The following is a 22,729-nucleotide window of genomic DNA, read 5'->3' as shown; positions in this document are numbered from 1 at the left end:
TCATCGTCTAAACAAAATTTGTATTAGATTTTCAAAAAATACAAATGATTTTTTTGATTTACGGTCGGTATTGAAAATTTGGCAATAAATAAAAATGTCAAGAAAATATAAAATAAAAATAAAATTTTCAGAAAAATATCAATCAACAAAGAAATAAAATATTTGTAATACTGTAAACAATAAATGTTTTTTCGAAACGATTTTTTGAAATACCGACTGATTTCAATAATATTTAAAATTTGAAAAGTGTTAATACTCAGTATTGCCGTCTATAAATACCTTAAACAGTTTTTAAATTTATCAAAGTTTTTTAAAACAAATTTTGTTTTTATACAAATATACATACTTTTATAATTCAAGATTCACAGTAATCAAACTGGTTCATGTTCGTGCTGTCACTATTTATACACCAGCGCCATCTTCTAGCAATTCACAGTATTATCTAGCGGAGACACTACAATGTCATATTTCCACAATGTCGTACTCCACAACAATGTTCATAACAGCGTGTTATAAAGAAGTCTTCACTAATGGAAATGTTCATAAAGAGGATGAATGTTGAAATAAGCCGTTACAAACCTTTAAATTGAATTCATAATAATTATGCACAAATATTCCAGTGTGTAATACTTTTTTATTTATATATGAACTTAACTCCTTATTAGATTATAAAGAGAGCTATGAAAAAACGTTTTGAATGATAACAATTAACATTGTCAGGCTGTTAAAAACATTTGAATTTGTCTTTTAATAATGTCTTTTAAAATAAGATGCAAAAAAATATGGTATTACCACGTTTTCTGTTTTATTTAAATGTAATATTCGTTAACTATTGAACATGTTAAACACAAATTATAATGTCAACTTTAGGGAATATTTGTTTAAGCATATGAATTTTTAATTTGGGTTCACATGGATACACTTTATTACTCTTTTTATTTATTGAATATTGAAAAACTACAAACAAAATGAAGGCGAATTCTAAACTGCAATTCGAATTTTCCATAAACAATCCAAAAATTAACAAACTAAATTAAATTCCCTTCATACAAAATAATACTTATATCTTGTTTAATTTTTTACTATTTCTCTTAAATTTAAATCATATAAAAACTTGATACATAATTTGTTTCCTTGTGTACTCCAATCTTAATACTAATGTTTAAATACTCAAATTAAAGACCCATTATCTGCTCCTGTTTGTAGACAGCATGATAAGCATTACGTATTAAAACATAAGGAAAGCATGATTCCAATAAATCCATGGTTAAGAAGGGTGATTGTTTAACAATTTCATCCAGCAGCAAATAAATGGATTCACGATTACGTGTAGCCTCACGATCCGATTCTTGACCCAATCTCAATAAGGAAGAACTGGCTAAAGCCAGAAACTCCTTCATGCGATCCTCAATGTCACTTTGGCCACAGATGGTGAAGAGAGCGCTAAAAATATTATTAATTGCGACTGACATGCAGTGAGTATTATTGGAATGACCATCAATGGTGGCACGGTAGAACGAATTTTCATTTCGTGCCAATTTGGGTATGGACACGGCTACAAACACCATTAAAAGACAAGCTGTAAGATGTTCTCCTTCATCAAATTCTGGTTTTTTCGATTTTAACGTTGCCGCCAAAGTAGGATCCACTTTACACAAAAGACCACCTGCAGCAGCCATTTCAGAAGCAACACGTATTTGATCACCACCCGGCAAGTGTTCTTGGAAATCTTTAACCGAACTTAATAGAAAAGGTATACGTTTTTCCAAAACATCCACTAAAGCATCATGCACTAAATTGCGGAAACACAAAATCACACCAATGATAGTCATTCTTTGTAAAACACGATCCACATCCTGCAAACGTTTAAATTGTTCCTTCATAACTTCCGGTTTATCGAAACTGGTGCGTAATGTAATCAAAACTTCTTTATTTACGCCCACCAACGATTTTAACTCTTGCACTTGATTAGCTATATGCCACATTAGAGTTTCATTTAGGGTCTTGATGCCATAGGGACCCACCAATTCAGCTAGAGCTCTCAATTCATTGAGATCTGAAAATTCTTGGGGATTGAAAGGCACCCAACCTTCTGGGGAAATGGGTACAAATGCTTTTTGATTGTTGCTGAATACAATGTTGCCGGCTGAAACACGTCTAAGTAAAACTTCGGTGTACCTGCAAGAATCGTATCAATATTTAGTACAAATTAGCAGCATATGCTAAAAAAAATCTCTGAAAACCTACCAAGTATTATAAAGAGCGGCAATAGTTTTCTCTCCATGAGAATCTAAAGCCTGGGTCTGCTGTAGCAGGCAATTGTTGAAAACACGAGTCATATCAATGTGAACGTAATTCTCCACAGTTTGCAAAACATTCATGTAGGCCCTAACTGACGCCAACAACTCAGAGGGCTTAGCAATTTCCATAGTCTCCTGATTAAACATTACCATAACAACCAAGTCACGCGAAAAGCGATGTTCTAAATTCTGGCACAAATACTCTCGTGGTGCAAAAGCGAATTCCCAAACATTAACTGTGGGACAATAGTTAATGGCAAAACACAATTCGGTTAAAGCCATGTGTAATTTATCCATGGTTGTAAGATCTTCACGTGTTTTACGATAAGATTCGTCTCCTGGCTTTCGTATATCATCAAATTGTTTCTTTGATTTGTCTTTTTTCTTTCGGGCAGATTGTACCGATAAAATTTTGGCACAGTGCTTGGGCAACAGGGCATCAGCCATTGTGCACTGTTCATCACAAATGGTAGTTATTATATTCTTTGCCTCCTTGGCCATTTCCTCCAAAAATATATTCACAACACTCAAAGATCTTTCACGTATGTGATGTCTCTCCTCTGGACACATTTCGTGGGTACAATTTTGAAAATGAGAGCATATTAGAGGAAACGCTATGATGTAACGATTTTGTGCTGGAAATTCTAGACACATGTGGAATTGATCATCAAACATTTTACTGTAGAAACAAAAGATGCTCAAATCAGATGTTTCGACTAGAATTTCATCCAAATTGTCCACTACACGTGTATGAAATACCATCGAGTCTAACAGACGTGCCAAATCGATATGCTCTTGTATGCGTAAAACTGCCTTACTGACACTCATATACGTTTGCAAACGGAACCAATCCAAGCGGAATGCTCTAAAATCGAACAGTTCATTTTCTTCAACTTGTTTAACAGTCAAACCGGAGGCGGTATTGTAGAGTGAGGAGAAAATTACACTTTCATCTTCTGGACACATTTGTAGACTTTGCATGCGTATATTTAGATCTGTAGAATCGAAGCCCGAAAGATATTGCACATAATAACGTTGCATCACTTGACTGTATTTGCGTACCAGGGCACGTAATTCCTCCATATGGAATAATAATTCTGGCAGTTGACGATCAACGAGATCTTCATTACTCTTGCCTGGAATTAAAAAATTATTATTGTATATTTACTATATATGACCAACAAAATCATCGCTACTACTACCTATAACTTTAAAAAATCATTTTTATGTAATTACAATTTGTATCTGCAGCTTTTAACTTCAATATTATGTAATTACAGTTTTATCTGGAGCTTTTTACTTCTTTATTATATGAAATACTTTTAACTTTTATCTGATTTTTGCACAACTTCGAAATAATTTACTTATTATGGCTTTTAATTGCTTTTGAAATTTTAACAAATGTGTTACATTTTAAGTATATTTGATTTGTCCCATCTAAACTTTACAGTAAACTAAATTCCTTTGAATTCCAGCAAACAATTTTATTTATTTGGTAGGAATCGTTATTGATTCCATATAGCTTTCAAAACAGCTTCTTTTGCTTCCAGTTAAGATAGCTCCTTTTCTTGATTAAACGCTTATTGGCCAAGTTATTAGCAAATTTAGATATTTTTTTAGTTTTTATATAAAAAATCGATTTTTGTTCAGAAATATGAGTGATCGCAGATCGAGATCCTTTTCTTGATTAATCGCTTATTGGCCAAGTTATTAACGAATTTATTTATTGTGAGTTTTTATATAAAAAAATCAATTTTTGGTCAGAAATATGAGTGATCACAGATCGAGCTTCTTTTCTTGATTAAACGCTAATTGGCCAAGTTAGTAGCGAATTTAGATATTTTGAGTTTTTATATAAAAATTGATTTTTGGTCAGAAATATGTGTGATCACAGATCGAGCTCATTTTCTTGATTAAACACTTATTGGCCAATTATTAATGACTTAAGATATTGTGAGTTTTTATATAAGTAATCGAATTTTGGTCTGAAATATGAGTGATAACAGATCGAGCTCCTTTTCCTTTTATTTTCTTAAACACTTATTGGTCAAGTTATTAGCGGATTTAGAATGTAGACAACACTGAAATACATAGTTTTAATTAGATTTTTAAAGTTTAGGGAATCTCCTTATATAAAAAATGTGTTTGCATCCTCTAAATTAATTTGTTTGTATGACAACGAATGAGTAATTTTATTTGATGTGTAATTTTATTTCAATGGATATTTTCTCGCGATCTCGTTTTTTAATTTTAATTAATAACACTCTCCTATAAAATAACACTTTTTCTCAGAGCTTGAAAAGCGACCTAATGGGGGTTGTAGGCCTAGGTGAGGGCATACTAAAACCATTTTCAATGATTTTGATACAGCCTCAAAACTTTGAGTTATTTTGAAAAAACTGGTTTAGGGTAGGTCGTAGTACTTTAGTACCTCTAACTCACACCTTTTTATACCGATTTAAAAATTTTAAACAATTATGGATAGGCAAAAAATAAGGCTTTCATAAAATGCATGCATAAAATTTATTTTTCAAAGAATTGTTTAAGTTTTTATAAAAAGTTTCGCTTTATTTTTCTTACGAATTTTGCTACTAACATTTAAAAACAAATTAGCCAAATAGGTGCAGCCGTTTTCCGATTTAAATAAATCGAAAAAAGTGGGCGTAGAAGTGGGCGTTGTCAATTTTTCCTTCAGTAAAAACTTAAATTGGATAACTTCGAATTTTTTTGGGCGTGGTCAATTTTTCATTCCGTAAAAACCTAAGTTGGACTACGGCCAAAATTTAAAAAAAAAAATTTCTAAATCGGTCCGGCCGTTCTCAACTGATGCAATTACCAACGAAGGACATTTGATTTTTATTTATATACATTATGGGTGTGTTCGTAAATGCAGTAAATTTGTGCATCACTGATGCCACGACCTGCAAACTTTTGCAACATATAACTTAATGATGCATTGGTTGCACAAATTAGCAGCATCACTGCCAACAATTTGCATTAAAAAACGTTTGATGTAAAGCAATAATCTCAAATATGCTTTTTCGAACGCTAAAATTTTAATTTGCTGCAGTATTGCATCACTGCCGAATTTACGAACACACCCTATTGTTCATAATTCCACTGCTAGGGTCTGCCACAGTTTGATTTAGTGAGCTATTACATAGTTAACAGTGACTTATCGCTATTAACTGCAAACTTATCTCTGCAACCACATATGTACAGTTGGAAACAATATAATAGGAGCACCGCTAAATTTTGAAATATTTTCTTCATTTACATAACCGAGCCTTTAGGGCCTTAGATTATTGGATATTAACAAAATTTTAAGTGTTCCTAGTGGTACTGTAATTTTCGTGTTCACAACTGTATATACGTAAACTAAACATAATCGACACTTACCTTTATTCTTCAACAAAGGAGGATTATCATTGTGTCTCAGCAACCACAAAATCTCATCTCTAGCCAAGCACAGTCCAATAAATATAAAAATAGCTTTGGGGCCCAACAATCCCGGTTGATCGGTCATAATTAATGCCAATTCTTTCAAAGCAGTACGCAAAAACTTTCTACGTTCCCGATGCATTAGAGCCGCTTTCTGTACAGCGTTTGTATAGGCCTCCTTAACCTCGCCGATACGTTTATTATACCCCTTAATGCCATCGAAAAATGTTTGTATATACTGATGTATTTGCAAAACCTCATCGCGGAATAACGCTACAACCCAGCTAGATTCCAAAGCTGAAATCCAAATTTTATTAACGTCTGGATACTGGGCTAACATGGGATGGTTCAAGAGAAGACCGAATATAATCCAACGATCCATAGCTTCCAAAGACAGGTATTCACAAGACATTGTATCAGTGCGCACCGCCTTGAGTAGAATGGCTGGATTGCCAACTAAACTAAGTTTTTGCATTTCACGCCATTTGTCAGCCGGGAGATTACGCAGCGGATAGATAGTGGTCAAAGAACGCAAGGCATTTGTTAGTAGACGTTGATGAGGTATAAATTCCTCCGACAATTTTTTCAATGGAACTTCGTAATCCAAAATCATTTGGCCCAGACGTGGAAAACCAGGATCGGACTGGCTGTTTTGCAGTTCATATGCAGCATTATAAAGGCCCAACACAGCTTTACGATCTTCTACCCGAGACAAAAGTATCATCAAAGAAACATATGTAACCACCAAATCAAGATAATTCTTTGTTAATTCAAAATTTTGTGTAATATCCAGATGTATTTGGCAAGCATCCATGGTAGTGAGCAGTTCGCATACATTATCTTTAAAATCCAGCAAATCCACAAAAGTATGATAATATAAAGATAATGATTTTGTTATTTCTGCTTTTATATTCAGAATAGCGTTTAAGCCTTTCACATCAGTATTGGGAAATCTTTTTACTATAAATTTAATAGTAGATTCTAAGGACTTTTCTGACAAGAAACCTGGTTTAGATTTGGTGTCACCACAAGCCTTTTTGATGTTGTAGACTCTAGTCAAAATACCCAAGCCTCGATCATTCAATATAATTAATTTTTCAGCAATTTTTTGCTGATTTGGATAAATGGGTCTTGCCATATTGATTGTTTATTTTATCAGTTTTCCACAAGTTGTGATATCTAAGGCACGGTAGTCTCAATTGTTTTCTTGCTGGCAATTGGCCCCACCTAGATTTTATTCTATCTGATTTCTTTCCAAAACTACGGATTTATTTAAAAACATTTATGTTTTCTTATTAACTTGTATTGGATTTTCAGTTCTATTAAAAGTTTTTTAATTATTTTTACTGTTTAATATATAAATTTTACATTTTTCCACAAGAAAATCACTTTTATCACTTCACATAAACATTGATGATGACAAATTTTTGACATTTCAATCAAAATAATATGTATATGGGAGTAACAGAGTTGAATTGTTTACAGTTTTTATATTGTCTAGTAACAGGGTAACATATGTAAAATATTTTGTATGCTAAAATGTAGCATGCGATATAATTAATATAGTTTATATATATGTAGTTCTAATCAGAGAAGTAACTATCGGAAATAAAGAAAAAATATTATTTGCCCCAATCTGAAACTAATTGTTAAAAGATTTCTTATCGAGGAACTTTGTTCAATACCCTCTATCTTAGATATTGTTGAAAATGTGGTGTATATTTAAAAGAAAAAATTTTTGTTTGAAAAAAATTATGTTTCTGAATACAAAAATATTTTGAAATAATTATTTTTTATATTTTTTTTCGATAATATCAACTCTATACAGAAAGTAGAGTTTAGAAGCAATGCTTATCTTCTATTATCTATTATCTATATAATAATATAAATGAATGTATGTCCGTTTATTTGTTTTTGACTTAGGAGCCTTACTTGGGGGTTACACGATCAAGTTTTGCCTTTCAAGTTTTAATACACTCACACTTTTTTACTAATACACTCACACTTTTAAGAATTGAAACGAACTTGCATTCAATTTCACATTCAAGTTGGTGTTCAATTTTTCATTCAAGAAAACAGCTGATTACTTTTTTATGTCCAATTTGTACTAAAATTGTTTTCAAGTTGCGTGCTGCCTACGTCACCGCTTTCAATTTTTATAAATTTTGACAAACAGTATATGTAAAAGACTATCAAGAAAAACTTGATCGTGTGGCTGCAGTGTTAACCACTGTATTGATCCTCTTGAAATTTGTACTGTATGTTTCTCTACATCTGGAAAGAATAATAAGAATAATTAAATCCAATTAAAAATGTAATGTAAAAAACACTATATATTGGTTTTATTTATTTAAAATGAATTTTTGCGTATTTTGTTCAAAATTTTAAAAATAAATTTCTTATGATGTAGCGAAATTTATTTGCTCTTTTATTTGAAAACTTGAGTTTTCTAGAGGGGTTTAAATATATATTTCCTCGTTATGTTGTATTTAGAAGAAAGTTCATGGATATTTTTTTTCGAATAAATGGCCTTTAGCCGCCTCTCAAGTGGTTAATTTGCAAAATGTCAAATATATAACAAATTTACAAATTAATATGAAACACCCTATTCCTCGTCAACTATTTTATTTCTCATTCTTTCGTTCTCTTTTCTTTGTGCAGTTTATCGGAATTTGTGCACGTTGCTGTTTTTTCAGTCGGTGGATTTACTATTAATTTTTGCAATAATAATAAAGGTTTTATTTAATTTTATCTATTAAACTTATGCAAATGTTTTATAATTCTCTTTTCATATACAATTTTAGTTAAAAGAATTGTGCTAAAAAATGGTGGCTGGCAAAAGCGGCTCCGCTGACAAAGTGACAAGGGAAGATGTGTGTCGTATACCAGAGACAATATCATTTCCCGGCGAAGAACAACATGTGCTGAACGAATGGAAAGATAAAAAAATTTTCGAAAAGTGTATGCAGCTATCGAAAGGAAAACCAAAGTAAGTTATAAATTGCAGAAATTTACACAGAAATTGCATCATTTCTACAAGAGAAATGTACAGGTTAGACTGTATTTGTGTGAGAGTATGTTTGGGTGTGTGTGAGTCAACACAAGAACTACTATTGCTCTATGATTTTCTAGGTACACCTTTTATGATGGGCCTCCTTTTGCTACTGGTCTACCTCATTATGGTCATATTTTGGCCGGTACCATTAAAGATATTGTAACACGCTACGCCTATCAACAGGGCTACCACGTGGATCGTCGTTTTGGTTGGGATTGTCATGGTCTCCCCGTTGAATTTGAAATCGACAAACTCTTAAACATACGTGGTCCTGAAGATGTAGCCAAAATGGGTATTGCTGCCTACAATGCTGAATGCCGCAAAATTGTTATGCGTTATGCCAACGAGTGGGAGAATATTGTAACACGCATGGGCAGATGGATCGACTTCAAAAATGATTACAAGACTTTATATCCCTGGTATATGGAGTCTATTTGGTGGGTATTCAAACAAATCTTCGACAAGGGTCTAGTGTATCAAGGCGTTAAGGTTATGCCTTATTCTACGGCCTGTACCACGGCGTTGTCAAATTTTGAATCTGGTCAAAATTATAAAGAAGTTGTTGATCCTTGTGTTGTTGTGGCTTTGGAAGCTATTGGCAATGATAATACATACTTCTTGGTGTGGACAACTACTCCTTGGACATTGCCTTCAAATTTTGCCTGTTGCGTTAATGCAAATATGATTTATGTCAAGGTGAGTTATATTTTTATCATTTCGAATTTTAATAACGTGTACATGGTTTTTATTGTGCATTAAAGAAGATAAGATGAGGTAAATGTTTTCATTAAAAGTGTTGTAATGTGTCCATCCACTATACGTTCGATTACAGAAAATATAAAAGCATAAATTAAAATAAAAAAATTATTCGCAAATAAATATAAACGAAAAGCAAACGAGTTATTACTTTTTTGTATCAACTAATAGGAAAAACAAGCAGTTTTTCGGAACTGGAAAGGATTAAATTCAAAATGGAAAAATACAAACAGAATAGGATTAGAAATTGATCACATTATTAAAATTCAGTTAAGTACCTTTATACAAACAAGGCAATATCCAAAATAAAGTAGCTTATTGGTCATTAAAAAAGGGTAAATAATTCGTACGCGACACATATTCCAAATACATATATTTGTTTTTATTCAGAAATGGTTTGTAAAAAAATTATAATATCCGTATATACATATACATACATATATCTCTTCAATTTGAAATCGATTTGAAAAAAATTAAATCTAATTAAAATCAAATACATTTAAAAAAAAATATTAATTTCTTATAAGAAATAAAAAACATATTTCCTTCCCAATAAGGATAAAATAACTAAAAATTAACGCACTTAACATTATCTGGGAATTTGGCTTGAAATAAAGTACAATTATGTTAAAAAATGGAGAATTCTATTGATATAAAGTGTAATACAATAATAATTCCATTGCTTGACACTGGGCTCAAGGCTTGACACTGGTACTATTTACATGTAAACAGTATCCTAGGGAGTATGCTGGCGACTTCATCGATGTTTTTTGTCTTGTGTATCACCAGTCATGCGACATATACAGCCCAATTATGAATAAAAAATTCCGCGGGAAAAAACTCCCGGGGAATTTTTATTCATAATTGGGCTGATAGGGTCTTCTACGTTTCTGAAAGTTACTTTGGATTCCATTATAATTTTAGATTAAGCCATAAGAATAAAAAGCAAGAGTGAAACTACTGATACTTACATTTGCTTCGATTTGCTCCAACTTAGTTGCAATTTGCTGCTGATTTTCCACAAGCAAACATCATTCCATTTCCGTCTCGACCAGTTTAAATGTTCTTTGACAAATTGTATACGAGCAGTATGGGTTTTGGTTTTAGAAATAAAAGCATTATCGAGGACTAATTTCCAACTTTACATTATTGATAACCTTTTTTTCTTAAAATTTTAACCTATATTATTACAGTCTCTAAAATATAAATTCAATTTGTTAATAACTTGCAGGTTAACGATGTCAAAACAGGCCGCTTTTATATACTCGCCGAATGCCGTTTAAGTTACGTGTACAAAAACGAAAGCGAATATCAAATTATCGAAAAGTTTGCTGGCAAAACTTTAGGTGGTGCTCATTACAAACCTGTATTCCCCTACTTCGAAAAGCGTGGTCAAGAGGTTAGAGCATTCCGTGTCTTGGTCGATGATTATGTTACAGAAGATTCTGGTACCGGTATTGTTCACAATGCCCCTTACTTTGGTGAAGACGATTACCGTGTGTGTTTACAAGCTGGCTTGATAACGAAATCCAGTGCAGTTATTTGTCCTTTAGATGATGCTGGTCGTTTTACCGATGAAGTTACAGATTTCAAGGGTCTCTATGTCAAGGATGCCGATAAGCAAATCATTGCTCATTTGAAAAATAATGGTCATTTAGTATCAGCCGGCCAAGTAAAGCATAGTTATCCCTTCTGTTGGCGTTCAGATACCCCCTTAATTTATAAGGCTGTACCCTCTTGGTTTGTGAGAGTAGAACACATGTCGAAGAACCTTTTGGCTTGCAGTTCTCAAACATATTGGGTGCCTGATTTCGTAAAAGAAAAACGTTTTGGTAATTGGTTGAAGGATGCCCGTGATTGGGCTATCAGCCGCAACCGTTATTGGGGAACGCCCATACCCATCTGGAGATCACCCAGTGGCGATGAAATGGTATGTGTGGGTAGCATTAAGGAGTTGGAACAATTGTCGGGCCAACGCATTACCGATTTACATCGTGAGACTGTGGATGCCATTGAAATTCCCTCGGCCATACCCGGCAACCCTCCATTGCGTCGTATTGCTCCTGTATTCGATTGTTGGTTCGAATCTGGTAGCATGCCTTTCGCCCAGCAACATTTCCCCTTCGAAAACGAAAAAGACTTTATGTCCAATTTCCCAGCCGATTTCATTGCTGAGGGAATTGATCAGACACGCGGTTGGTTTTACACTTTGCTTGTCATCTCTACAGCTCTCTTCAACAAGGCTCCATTTAAGAATCTGATCGCCAATGGTTTGGTCTTGGCTTCTGATGGCCAGAAGATGTCGAAACGTAAGAAGAATTATCCAGATCCCTTGGAAGTTGTCAATAAATACGGTGCCGATGCTTTGCGTTTATATTTGATCAATTCTCCTGTTGTACGTGCTGAAAACTTACGCTTTAAAGAAGAAGGTGTGCGTGATATTATCAAAGACGTTTTCTTACCATGGTACAATGCTTATCGTTTCCTCTTGCAAAATATTGTACGTTACGAAAAGGAAGACTTGCAAAATAAGAGTCTCTACACTTATGACAAGGAGCGTCACTTGAAGAACATTGAAACTGCTTCTGTTGTTGATATTTGGATTTTGTCATTCAAAGAATCTTTGTTGGAATTCTTTGCTACCGAAATGAAGGGTTACCGTTTGTACACCGTTGTGCCGAGACTAACGAAATTCATCGATCAGCTAACTAATTGGTAAGAGTATTTTTTAATTGCAATCAAAGACTTTTTATTTAATTTTTCGTTGCTTTTAGGTATGTTCGTCTAAACCGCCGACGCATCAAGGGTGAACTGGGCAAGGAGCAGTGTATACAATCTTTGGATACACTCTACGATGTCCTCTATACCATGTCCAAAATGATGGCACCCTTCACACCATTCTTGGCAGAATATATTTTCAAACGTTTGGTATTGTTCCAACCTAAGAATGCCACTGAGAATGCGGAATCTGTGCACTATCAAATGATGCCAACCTCAAATCGCAATTTTATTAGAAGCGATATTGAGAAATCGGTTGGTCTTATGCAAGGAGTCGTGGAATTGGGCCGTGTCATGCGTGATCGTCGTACACTGCCGGTTAAATACCCGGTTTCGGAAATCATTGTCATACACAAAGATCCCAAGTGTTTAGATGCTATAAAGAGTTTGGAAGATTTTATTCTCAGCGAATTGAATGTGCGCAAATTGACATTGAGTTCGGAAAAAGAGAAATATGGTGTAACATTGAGAGCTGAGCCCGACCACAAGGTAAGACGTAGTTAAGCTTGGCATTTCTTTTGTAATTTCTCCTATTTACTAAATTGGTTCATAAACATCTGAGATATAAACGAAAATCAATTTTTTACTTAGGAAATTTTAATGATTTGTGATACATATTTATGTAAAATTTTGTCTTTCCGTTTGTAATTTCCACATTTTTCATTTGCGACCCCATGAAGTTTATATATTCGCAAATAATTAAGATACATGAATGATACATCAATATATCCGCTATAGTCCAACTTAGGTTGCTATTTTAAATCGAGAAAATCGGCCCACAAATGGCTAAGATATTAGCAAACCTATTTTCAACTATTTCTCACATTTTTTTCACCAGCCTCTTTTCAACAAGATTTTTTTCACCAAACATTCTTTTTAATAATTTATAATTTTGTGAAGGGTATTAAGATTCGGTACAGCCGAATGTAGCACCCTCAATGGATTTAAATAACATTTGTTTTTTTTTAATTTCAGACTTTGGGTCAACGTTTGAAGGGTAATTTCAAATCAGTTATGGCTGCTATTAAAGCCTTAAAGGATGAAGAAATTCAAAAGTATTTGGCTCAAGGCTATTTCGAAATTGAAAAGCAGCGCATTGAGTTGGAAGAAGTGCGTGTTATTTATTGCATTTCGGGACAAGTTGGCTCAAACTTTGAGGCTCACAGTGATAATGAAGTATTGGTACTCATGGATATGACACCCAATGAGGAGTTACTCGAAGAAGGTTTAGCCCGTGAAGTTATCAATCGTGTACAAAAACTCAAAAAGAAAGCTCAACTCATACCTACCGATCCAGTGTTGATCTATTACGAATTGAATGCTTCTGCTCAAAAGAAAAACGAAGCCGATCAGATACTTAAGGTTATGAGCAACTATCACACAATGATTAAAACCGCCGTTAAATCAGAATTTGGCAAATATAATGCTGCACAGGCAGCCAAGAAACGTGTAATTATTAGTGAATCTGTAGATCTTAAGGGTATTGATCTTAAACTTACCATCTGCTCAACGGAAGAGGTACAATTGCCCGTTCTTAAGTGGGTTAATGTTGCTTTAGCATCAGATCTAACGCCTCGTTTTGGTAGATCCAACAAGGCATCATTGCTGCTGGAGAGCTCTGCCAACAAACAATTGATTAGCCTAGAGCAGTTGAAGCAAGAAATTGAAAATCTTTTTGGTGTTTATGGCCTCAACTATAATATTTATTTGGTAAATCAACAAAAAACCAATGAACTTACTCAAATTGATAATTCCCTCAATGGCAAACTATTAGTGGTTTCCCGTACCGCCGATGAGGCTTGTAAATTCCCTCAAGATGCTGCATCAAATATGCCCTATTGCAAATTTGTCAACAAATCTGGATCGACTGTATTCACTGAAAATCCCATGGGATTTTCTTTAGCTGCATAAAGTCTCTATAAAATTTACTTTAATCACATTTTCATGTAGTGGTTTCTTGTGTAGTTTAATATTTATTTTTTTCTTTTTTTTTCATTTTTATTACTTAATATTTTCTTCTATTATAAAATGAAGTTTGGCTTTACAATTTTTAAGTATACGTTCTCTTTTTTCATCATTTTCTTATTTATTTGAAGTTTTTTGCATACTACTTAATTTTTTTTTATTTTTCATTAAATGAATAAATATTATTATCTGAATTGTATTTTAAAATAATCTTAAATATTAAATGAATGTATTGAAAAGTTCTTTAAAAATAATACTGCGAAATAAATAAATGGTTTACAAGTTTTTAATTAATTATTGGTTTTAATTTTACTATATTTTACAAGGCAAGTAAATATTGCATTAGCGATTTGAATTTAACTGCATTAGCGACTGCCTGCAATATTCATCATGTTTATAAACATGTCCATCAGTTGATAAGTAGAAGCATCAACAATGTTGATAGCACGCAGTTATTAGCATTGTTTGTAAGTATGACAACACTAAATGTTTAAGCTGCTAACATAAAAACTTAAAGCTCTAGAATTTGAATATTCTAGTTTTGTCCGTTAAGAACTATCATGAGGCTAGTCGAAGGAAGATGGCACTGTGTACAAATAGTGGCTGCGGTTGTAGTAGTGAATCAGTTTATCATGGGGCGCTGTTAGAGTTAACATCAACTGTGTTGTACATTATAAAGTGTAATTTAAGTGTGTGTATTATTACGAACTATAAACGTGTATTTGTATAGAAACACATAGTGGCTGTTTAAACTGTTGTTGTGTAAATTTAAATAAATAAAGAGTTGTTACAATTTTAAACTTGTTTGCTTTTAAAAAATTAATAAGAGGGTTGATATTGTTAATGGATGGGTTGGAAAGGAATTTAATTGAATAGGATTTATATTTAATATATGGTTTCGGGATGTGTTTGGCATAAATCCAATTTTCCAAAGTTTATATTAAAATAAAACAAAATTAAAGTTTTAATTAGAGACGAAGAAATCATTTTTTTATTGAGTGAATGTACTACATATTGCTTCTGTTGAAGACAATATGACGAGTGTATTTATAATGCTAAAAGAACAAGCATAATTTGGTGGCAAACAATATTTAAGGCAACGTTAACGGTTTACTCGTTAGAATCTAGTAAAGTAGTTCCAGTAAAGTTACATAAAAAAAGCATCAATAGATTCTAACGTTGTTAAAAATGGTACAATTCAGTTAATGTATTTATTACCAAAATAATGCAATGAGTAAGGGTTTAGGTTAAGGTAGTCCCTAATATTAATTCTTTCTGATTAATATCTATACCAACTAGATGTTTTGGATCATTGATCATTTACAAGAATAAGAGATTTTTTAAAGTGGATGAGTATATCGCTTGTATTGAGAGTTTAGTTAAATAAACACTTGATTTGAGGCTCGATTTTGCCGAGGAGTCGGTAAATTCATTATCAGGAATTAAACAATGTCCTGGGATCCATATGATTATAATTATCAATTAAAGAGTTGGCATAGTCATTTTTATTATTGTGTAAATTTCTTATAGCATGGGTAGATGAAAGAGTCAGTTATTAAAATTCGGTATTCTACAATATTTTTATCAAGCAACTACTGAATCTCACATATAATTGCTTCCAACATTTTAGCATTATTGTGGACTTTATGATAGATAGAGGGGGTTTCTTCTCAAAATATGAAAATTATTAGATAGAGTATTTTGCATTTTAATAAAATTAAATTATTTTGATTTCATTTATGCAATCTGTCAGTTTTTAACGTGATTTATTTAATAAAACAACATAATTTAAAAAAAATTAACAATAAAGAATAGTTATAGAAAAATGTTTTTGTTTTGCTTTTTTAAGTTTTTTTGGAGTTCAATTGGTGTAAATTATCGCAAAATAATAGATGACACTTTAAAAGTAGACACTTTTTTAAGAATACTCCAAATTTTACCATTTATTTTTATGCCATAGACATTATATTTTCCAAAAACAAAAAGGAAAAATATTTTGATGGTAATTCAATTCAGAATCGGCATTCGCTATTTTGATAAATGTTTGAAAAATGTAATATTCATGTTCAGCATGTAAAAGTTAGTAAGAAAAAAAAGAATAGCAGAAGAAATTATTCCAAAAAAAAGTTGGAAAATTAATTATTTGAAAAGAGATTGTATATGATAGAAAAATAACAAAAATGCAATTAAAACAGTAAAATAAAATATGTTTGTTATGAAATTTACAAAGGGCTGTTTTACTGAATATTTTACCATCAAAAAGACATTTTCGTTAAAATCAAAGATAGCGGGTTTTGAATATAGGCCATCGATATGTTTTTATTACAGAATTTTCTGGTATGACATACGAAACTTTAATATTGTTACGTTTTTACCTTTTAAAAACGTGCTTTATTTCCTTTAAATAAACCGTCCAAAACCTTCATCTCGTACAGCTCACTTGGGTCCAATAATCGTTTCCTTTGTGATAAACCGGATACTTTTGAGTGCAAATAAAAGCCGTTTATTAGTTTAAAATTTGTAACAACTCTTTATTTATTTAAAATGTACAACAACTTCAACAGTTCAAATAGTCACTCAGTGTTTTAATACACGTTTATCAATTCGCAAAAATACACACACACTTTATAATGTACAAGTATACACTGGCAATGCAGTTGATGTCCTAAGCAGTTATCCCTTAAAGACAGTAGTTGTCACAAATGTCTTATCACTTGGCTGACTCCAATTTATATATTTTGGTCATTTGACACGTGTGTGCACTTTGTAGTGCAGAAAGAAGGCATTTATGATTTTTTTAAAACAAAAAATTGCTATTTTCACGTAAAAAATATATATTTTGCTTCAATTTGTTATTATAACTCCGAAACTACTGAGCCGATTGAAACGCAATATATGTAGACTAAATTCAATCATTCAAAAGAAGAACACTAACTACTCAATTTTATGTATATCAAACAAAAAACAAAATTTTTTTGAAAATGAGCGAATTCACTTAATTCTGAATAAATTCGAATAGAATCAATCCATTTTCATAACCGATATCTCATTTTGTTGCTATTATATGAGGCTTTGCGATAAATTAATTTCTGAAGTTTTCGATTATCCATGAGTTTTTTAAAACAAAAAAAAAAATTTTGGCTTAAATTTGTTATTTTAACTCCGAAACTACTGAGGCGATTGAAACGCAATATGTAAACGGATTAAAGGTTATGTAAGTCTCAACTTTTCTAAGTTTATTTTAATAATATCGGATTAACCCTTTTTGAGTTATCATCATTAATTATGTGGAGAAACGTCTTAAAAAATTTATAAATTTACTTAAACATTTTTAAAAAAAATCTACCCATAGAATTGAAAAGTTTTACCATTTTTGTACAGGATGTATCAAATCTATATAATGGTCAGTCAAGCCGTTTTTGCTGTTGACCTGTGTAATTGTTGGAATCTGCAACTTCTCCATCACAACTCAATAACGTTTTTAATGAGGAATGGCGAGACATTTGAAAAATTATTTTAAATTTCTATACGATTTATTATAAGATAGATAGGTCCATTAGAATTAATATAAATATGCTGTAAATTTTCTTATTAGTAACATCCCAGCAAAAACTTTACTTACCTAGTAAGCCAGCAAGTATAATTGGAGCAAAGCGATAACTACTTATTATTTGACTGAAAAACTACTTACCGTTGTTCGAGATTTTTAAAAAATTCAGGGGTCAAGCTTACAAATGTACTTACAATCAGTTGAGAAATAAGTAGTAAATTCACAACAAGAATATGTAGCTAAAAAAAAACACAAAAAATATTGCCTTGTGTGGGAATCGAACAGTCACATTATTTGCTTGTGTTTGATAGTCAAGCTGCTAACTCACTGCTCCATGTACGAGTTATTTTATTGGAAGTTAACAATAGTTTTAACATTAACATATAATGAATATTATATGAACAAAAAATTAATGGCTTTGACAGGTGGCGAACCACTAACCTCCCGTTTTCCAGTCAAACACACTAGATAGCTGTGCTAAATGCAAAAGTTCATTACCAGCCTGTATAAAAATAAGTACTTATTCTAGTAAATAAAATAATGTGCTGGGTAACCACCACTCCTTACAAAAGAATGCATGAAATAACTAGTTGTCATTACAAAAATTCACAAAATTTTTGCTGGGATCAGGAGGATATTTCATTTTGGTATTTTTGTTTTTAAATTATTTTAAGTTAATTTGCTTACAAATATCGCATAATTAAAGCGACAGCTAGAACAAAAGCAGATTTGAAATGACAAATAACGTACAATGTATCTGTTAAAAACTTCTTTTCGCAATGAGTGGTTAACAACGACGATAATACATTTTTTTATTAAAAAAGTACTATAGAAATCATTGAGATTTTCCGACTTCCAGTTGGGTCTACATATTTGGATGTTAAATACTATTTTAAATTTCTTTATTTGATACTCTGTACTGATGAGTTATGTCGATGGAATATTGTGAAAGATACTTGAGAATGTTATTCATTCATTTTTCAACAATAACCCCTTTGAATTAGTCATGTTTTGTGTATTTATGTTTTAATATGATTCAAATGGGATTTCCTTTGAAAATATACATGGTATAAAAGGAAAAAATCTACAAATAGAGTCAATCGCTGTATTCTGTATAACAACAACTGGTAATATAGACTTGATTGTATCTTATATAGGAGAATAAATTTAAATTGGGTATTATTTCTCTTCTAGTTTTAAATCAAAATAAAACAAGTAAGAGTGCTATATTCGGCTGTGCCGAATCTTATATACCCTTCACCAAATTATACTTAAAAATTTTAAATATTTTTAGGTAAACAAAATTTTATTTTTTTTCCAGTTGTTTTTTTCATTTTTTGGAAAAAAAAATTTTCGATTGTTATTTTAAATTTTTTTGTTTTTTAAATTTTTTTTGTGAAAAAAAAATTCGGGTTAAAATTTTTTTTTCCGATTTTGTCCCTTGTAGGTCCAACTTACTATGGTCTTATATAGTCGTTGCAAATGTCTTTGAAATATCTATCATTATATATCCATATTGTCTATATTAATGGGTTAGTAATCCAGATATATGTAGGTCAAAAATAGGTAAAAAATCGAGGTTGTCTCGGTTTTTTTCCTCATATCTCAGCCATTTGTGGACCGATTTTGCTGATTTTAAATAGCAAAATTTTCGAAAGCATGTCAGACAGAATTATTGAAGATTTGGATCCCGAAGATATCTGGGGTCTTCAGAAAATTGATTTCAACAGACAGACAGACAGACAGACGGACATGGCTTAATCGACTCCGCTATCTATAAGGATCCAGAATATATATACTTTATAGGGTCGGAAATGAAAAATGTAGAAATTACAAACGGAATGACAAACTTATATATGTATACCATTCTCACGAAGGTGAAGGGTATAAAAAAGTATGTACTTAAATTGAATTTCTTATATGTAAATTTTTTTGTAAATTCATAAAAATATAAAAGGTCTTCCAATAGTGACTTCCGAATTTTGACAGTTAATACACTAAGGGAAAAAACGTGCTAAAATCAAGATTTTACGTCCAAAATCAAAGCATTTCAATCTTAATAGTCTGTTAAATGCGAAAATTCTTAATTCAAGAATAAAATCTTATTGTTTTACTATTGCTTATTTTAAGATTGTTTTCTTATTTACAATCTTAAATTAAGAATACCTTTTGCAAAATTTAAGAATGTAATCTTAACGAAGTTCTTGATTTGAGATCGGTTTTAAGAACATAGTCTTGTTCAAAAACTTAATTTAAGATTGTATTCTTAAATTGTTAAGAATGTAATCTTAATAATTAATATTAAACAAATTGAATTAGAATGTCGAAATAAATGTATTATATTTTTATTTATATTTGAATATTTATGTATTTAAATAAAACGCAATTATATTATAATACATACTTAAAATTATATCAACTTTGGTCTTACATATGTTCTTCCATTATTGATTGGATATAAATGTAAAGGAAGGCTAACAAAATCAGAAATTTTAATAATATACATACATTTTACTAAGTAAAGAACCAACTTCATACGATTGGAAGTGTTTATCGAACTCTTTTAAGGATTGCGTTGCAAATAACATAAACTTCTTCGTTTTGAATTAACAAAATTGATCTTTTCCTGGGTACATAGTTTGAAAGTCAATTTTAATCTGAAATTTGTAAGGGAAAATAACTTAATCTGAAATTAGCAATCGTAAACAACTTTCTTACCAATTCCGGCACTCTTGAATGACTTATTTTTGGCTACCTTCGTAGTAACTCAAGACTTCCTATTTTTGCCAAATCTTTCTGGAACACACTGTATGTGAGTTTTCATTTATGACAAACTTCTTCCCAATCAGAGCTATCTCTGCTCAAGTATAGTTTATAAGCAGCTGCAACTGATTCATCAATTTCAGAACTTTGCATTTGATTTGTTGATCCCATTTTAGCAATTTCTTCTTCATCCAAACGAGATGAGCTTGTAACTAGGCTATTGTTGTTGAATGATGCAGCTTTAATAATAATTTTGTAATAAAATCTATAACGAAATTACCTTAAGTTCATTCACAGTGGGAAAAACTTCGCAAATATCGGAAAAGTATGAAAGTGTATCCTTTCTTACGGCGTTCTGCTCAGATGATATTGTCCATCAGCCAGTGTCAAGAAATCTTCACTCACAGATATACTTATAAGAACTAGTTCGTCTGAGTTCTGATTTTCTATTATTAACTAAATATTTTGTTTACTTTTTTTAAACACGTCTACTTCGATCAGCGTTTGGCAAATTATTACACAACAAGCTTTCATTATTGTCAAATTTCTAAAAAAACAAGAATTCAATCTAAACTTTGAGAATATGTTCTTAAATTCAAAAATACAATCTTAAAATTAAGATTACGTCTTGAATTTTAGAATGCGTTCTACAAATCAAGAAATTATTCTTAAATTTGAGAACGTAAATCTTACTGACCATAATTTAAGATTAAAACTTGAAAATTTTTGCAATCTAAATTCAAGAATTTTTTTCTTATATTTAGATCGTCATATTTCTCTTAGTGTAGCGGCCATTTTGTGTAATATACATCTGTTGAATTGACTGACAGTTATTCGGTTTGTTTATTCAGTACTTTAATTTAATTTCTTATATGTAAATTATTTTGTAAAATCGTAAAAGGGTCTTCTAGTAGGCACTCCGAACTTTGATAGTTAATAGCGGCCATATTGTGAAGGTAGATCTGCCGAATTGACTGTCAGTTATACAGATTGTTTTGCCAAATAACCATATGGCGTTCCACAACACGTGCAAATATTAAAACGTTCAGCGCGCTTCGCCCATTTTACGGATGAATGGGAACGTCAATAAACAAAATTGCCAAATTTGGGTCGATACCAAATCTCATTAGCTCCAAGAGTGTCCAATTCATCCCGAAAAAGTCACTGGTGTGGATTTTGGGGTGGCGGCGTCATTGGTCCATAACCGTCAATGGCGAGCAATGATATATCACACACACATTGCTTTATTTAAATTTAAAGATAAGAGCGCTTAATAAAAAAACTACTTAAAATTAACATTACTTTTGGAATGTGACGAGCTAAACATTGCAAATTGTTTTGCTTTGTATTTAATGACTATTAACATATTTACATGACGACTAAAATGATGTAGGGTGTGTTAAACTTCGTAGACAATGTTTAACAAACCGTAAATGTGAAATTCGGCAATAACCTGTAATACATACAAACACCCCATATATAAAAAACAATGTACTCGTATTCAGGATATAACCACCACTCATTGTTAAGAGGAAACTATTTATTTTAAACAGTTCAAAACTAAAATCAACACAATGTTAAAGGATATACAAATATGAATATTAAATAAAAGAGAAAGGACAATTAAATATAAATTTTTTATTTTTTAAAACGTAAATTGAACAGAATTCCATTAACATATGAGAGATAAATTAATTTTACTATTAACTAGAAATATCAATTGAAAATTAGTTGAAACCAACCAATTGTAGTAGGGAATGTAAGGAAATATAAACTCACTGTTTATTGTTGGTGTTTTGTTTAAGCTTTGATATTTTTACAAATAAAGCTTGAGTGTCTGTAATTCTCATTCAATCTAGTGTTTTATTTGTATAATATCTTTAGTTTTTCTAAAACCTTTTGGGAAAAGGTTTCCTGATGATCTGGCCTAAGCAATCAGTAAAAAATAATTTTTTTTTTAGTATTTTACTTGCAAAGTTTTATTTATATAAATTAACTGAAAAACAAACAACATAATTAATTATACTCTGAAAAAAGGGAACAAAATTAAAAATATTCACTATTTCGCTACTGACAAAACAATGGAAACTTTTAAACTTCTGCAAGAAAGAAGTGTAAAAC

At 31.5% G+C, this 22,729-nt stretch overlaps 2 protein-coding genes across 2 annotated transcripts; one reads left to right on the top strand and one right to left on the bottom strand.

The window, feature by feature from the left end:
• Window positions 1-614: 614 nt before the first annotated feature.
• Window positions 615-7,156, bottom strand: Hem (Nck associated protein 1 Hem). The gene is made up of 3 exons (XM_065506566.1): window positions 5,700-7,156; window positions 2,248-3,436; window positions 615-2,178 (listed from the first exon to the last, which is right to left on the bottom strand). Exons 1-3 carry the CDS (start codon window positions 6,877-6,879, stop codon window positions 1,176-1,178), a joined length of 3,372 nt encoding a protein of 1,123 aa, XP_065362638.1. The 5' UTR covers window positions 6,880-7,156; the 3' UTR covers window positions 615-1,175.
• Window positions 7,157-8,371: 1,215 nt separating this feature from the next.
• IleRS (Isoleucyl-tRNA synthetase) lies at window positions 8,372-14,589 on the top strand. Its single transcript, XM_065506333.1, has 6 exons — window positions 8,372-8,476; window positions 8,546-8,730; window positions 8,874-9,492; window positions 10,784-12,267; window positions 12,327-12,819; window positions 13,306-14,589. The coding sequence occupies exons 2-6, from the start codon at window positions 8,567-8,569 to the stop codon at window positions 14,239-14,241; spliced, it is 3,696 nt and encodes a 1,231-aa protein (XP_065362405.1). The 5' UTR covers window positions 8,372-8,476; window positions 8,546-8,566; the 3' UTR covers window positions 14,242-14,589.
• The last annotated feature ends 8,140 nt before the right edge of the window (window positions 14,590-22,729 follow it).

Source organism: Calliphora vicina, chromosome 3, assembly GCF_958450345.1.
Source record: "Calliphora vicina chromosome 3, idCalVici1.1, whole genome shotgun sequence".
In the NCBI taxonomy this organism is placed as follows: Eukaryota; Metazoa; Arthropoda; class Insecta; order Diptera; family Calliphoridae; genus Calliphora; species Calliphora vicina.
Note: the sequence above shows the minus strand (reverse complement) of the source record. Positions and strands in the feature narration are given on the sequence as shown.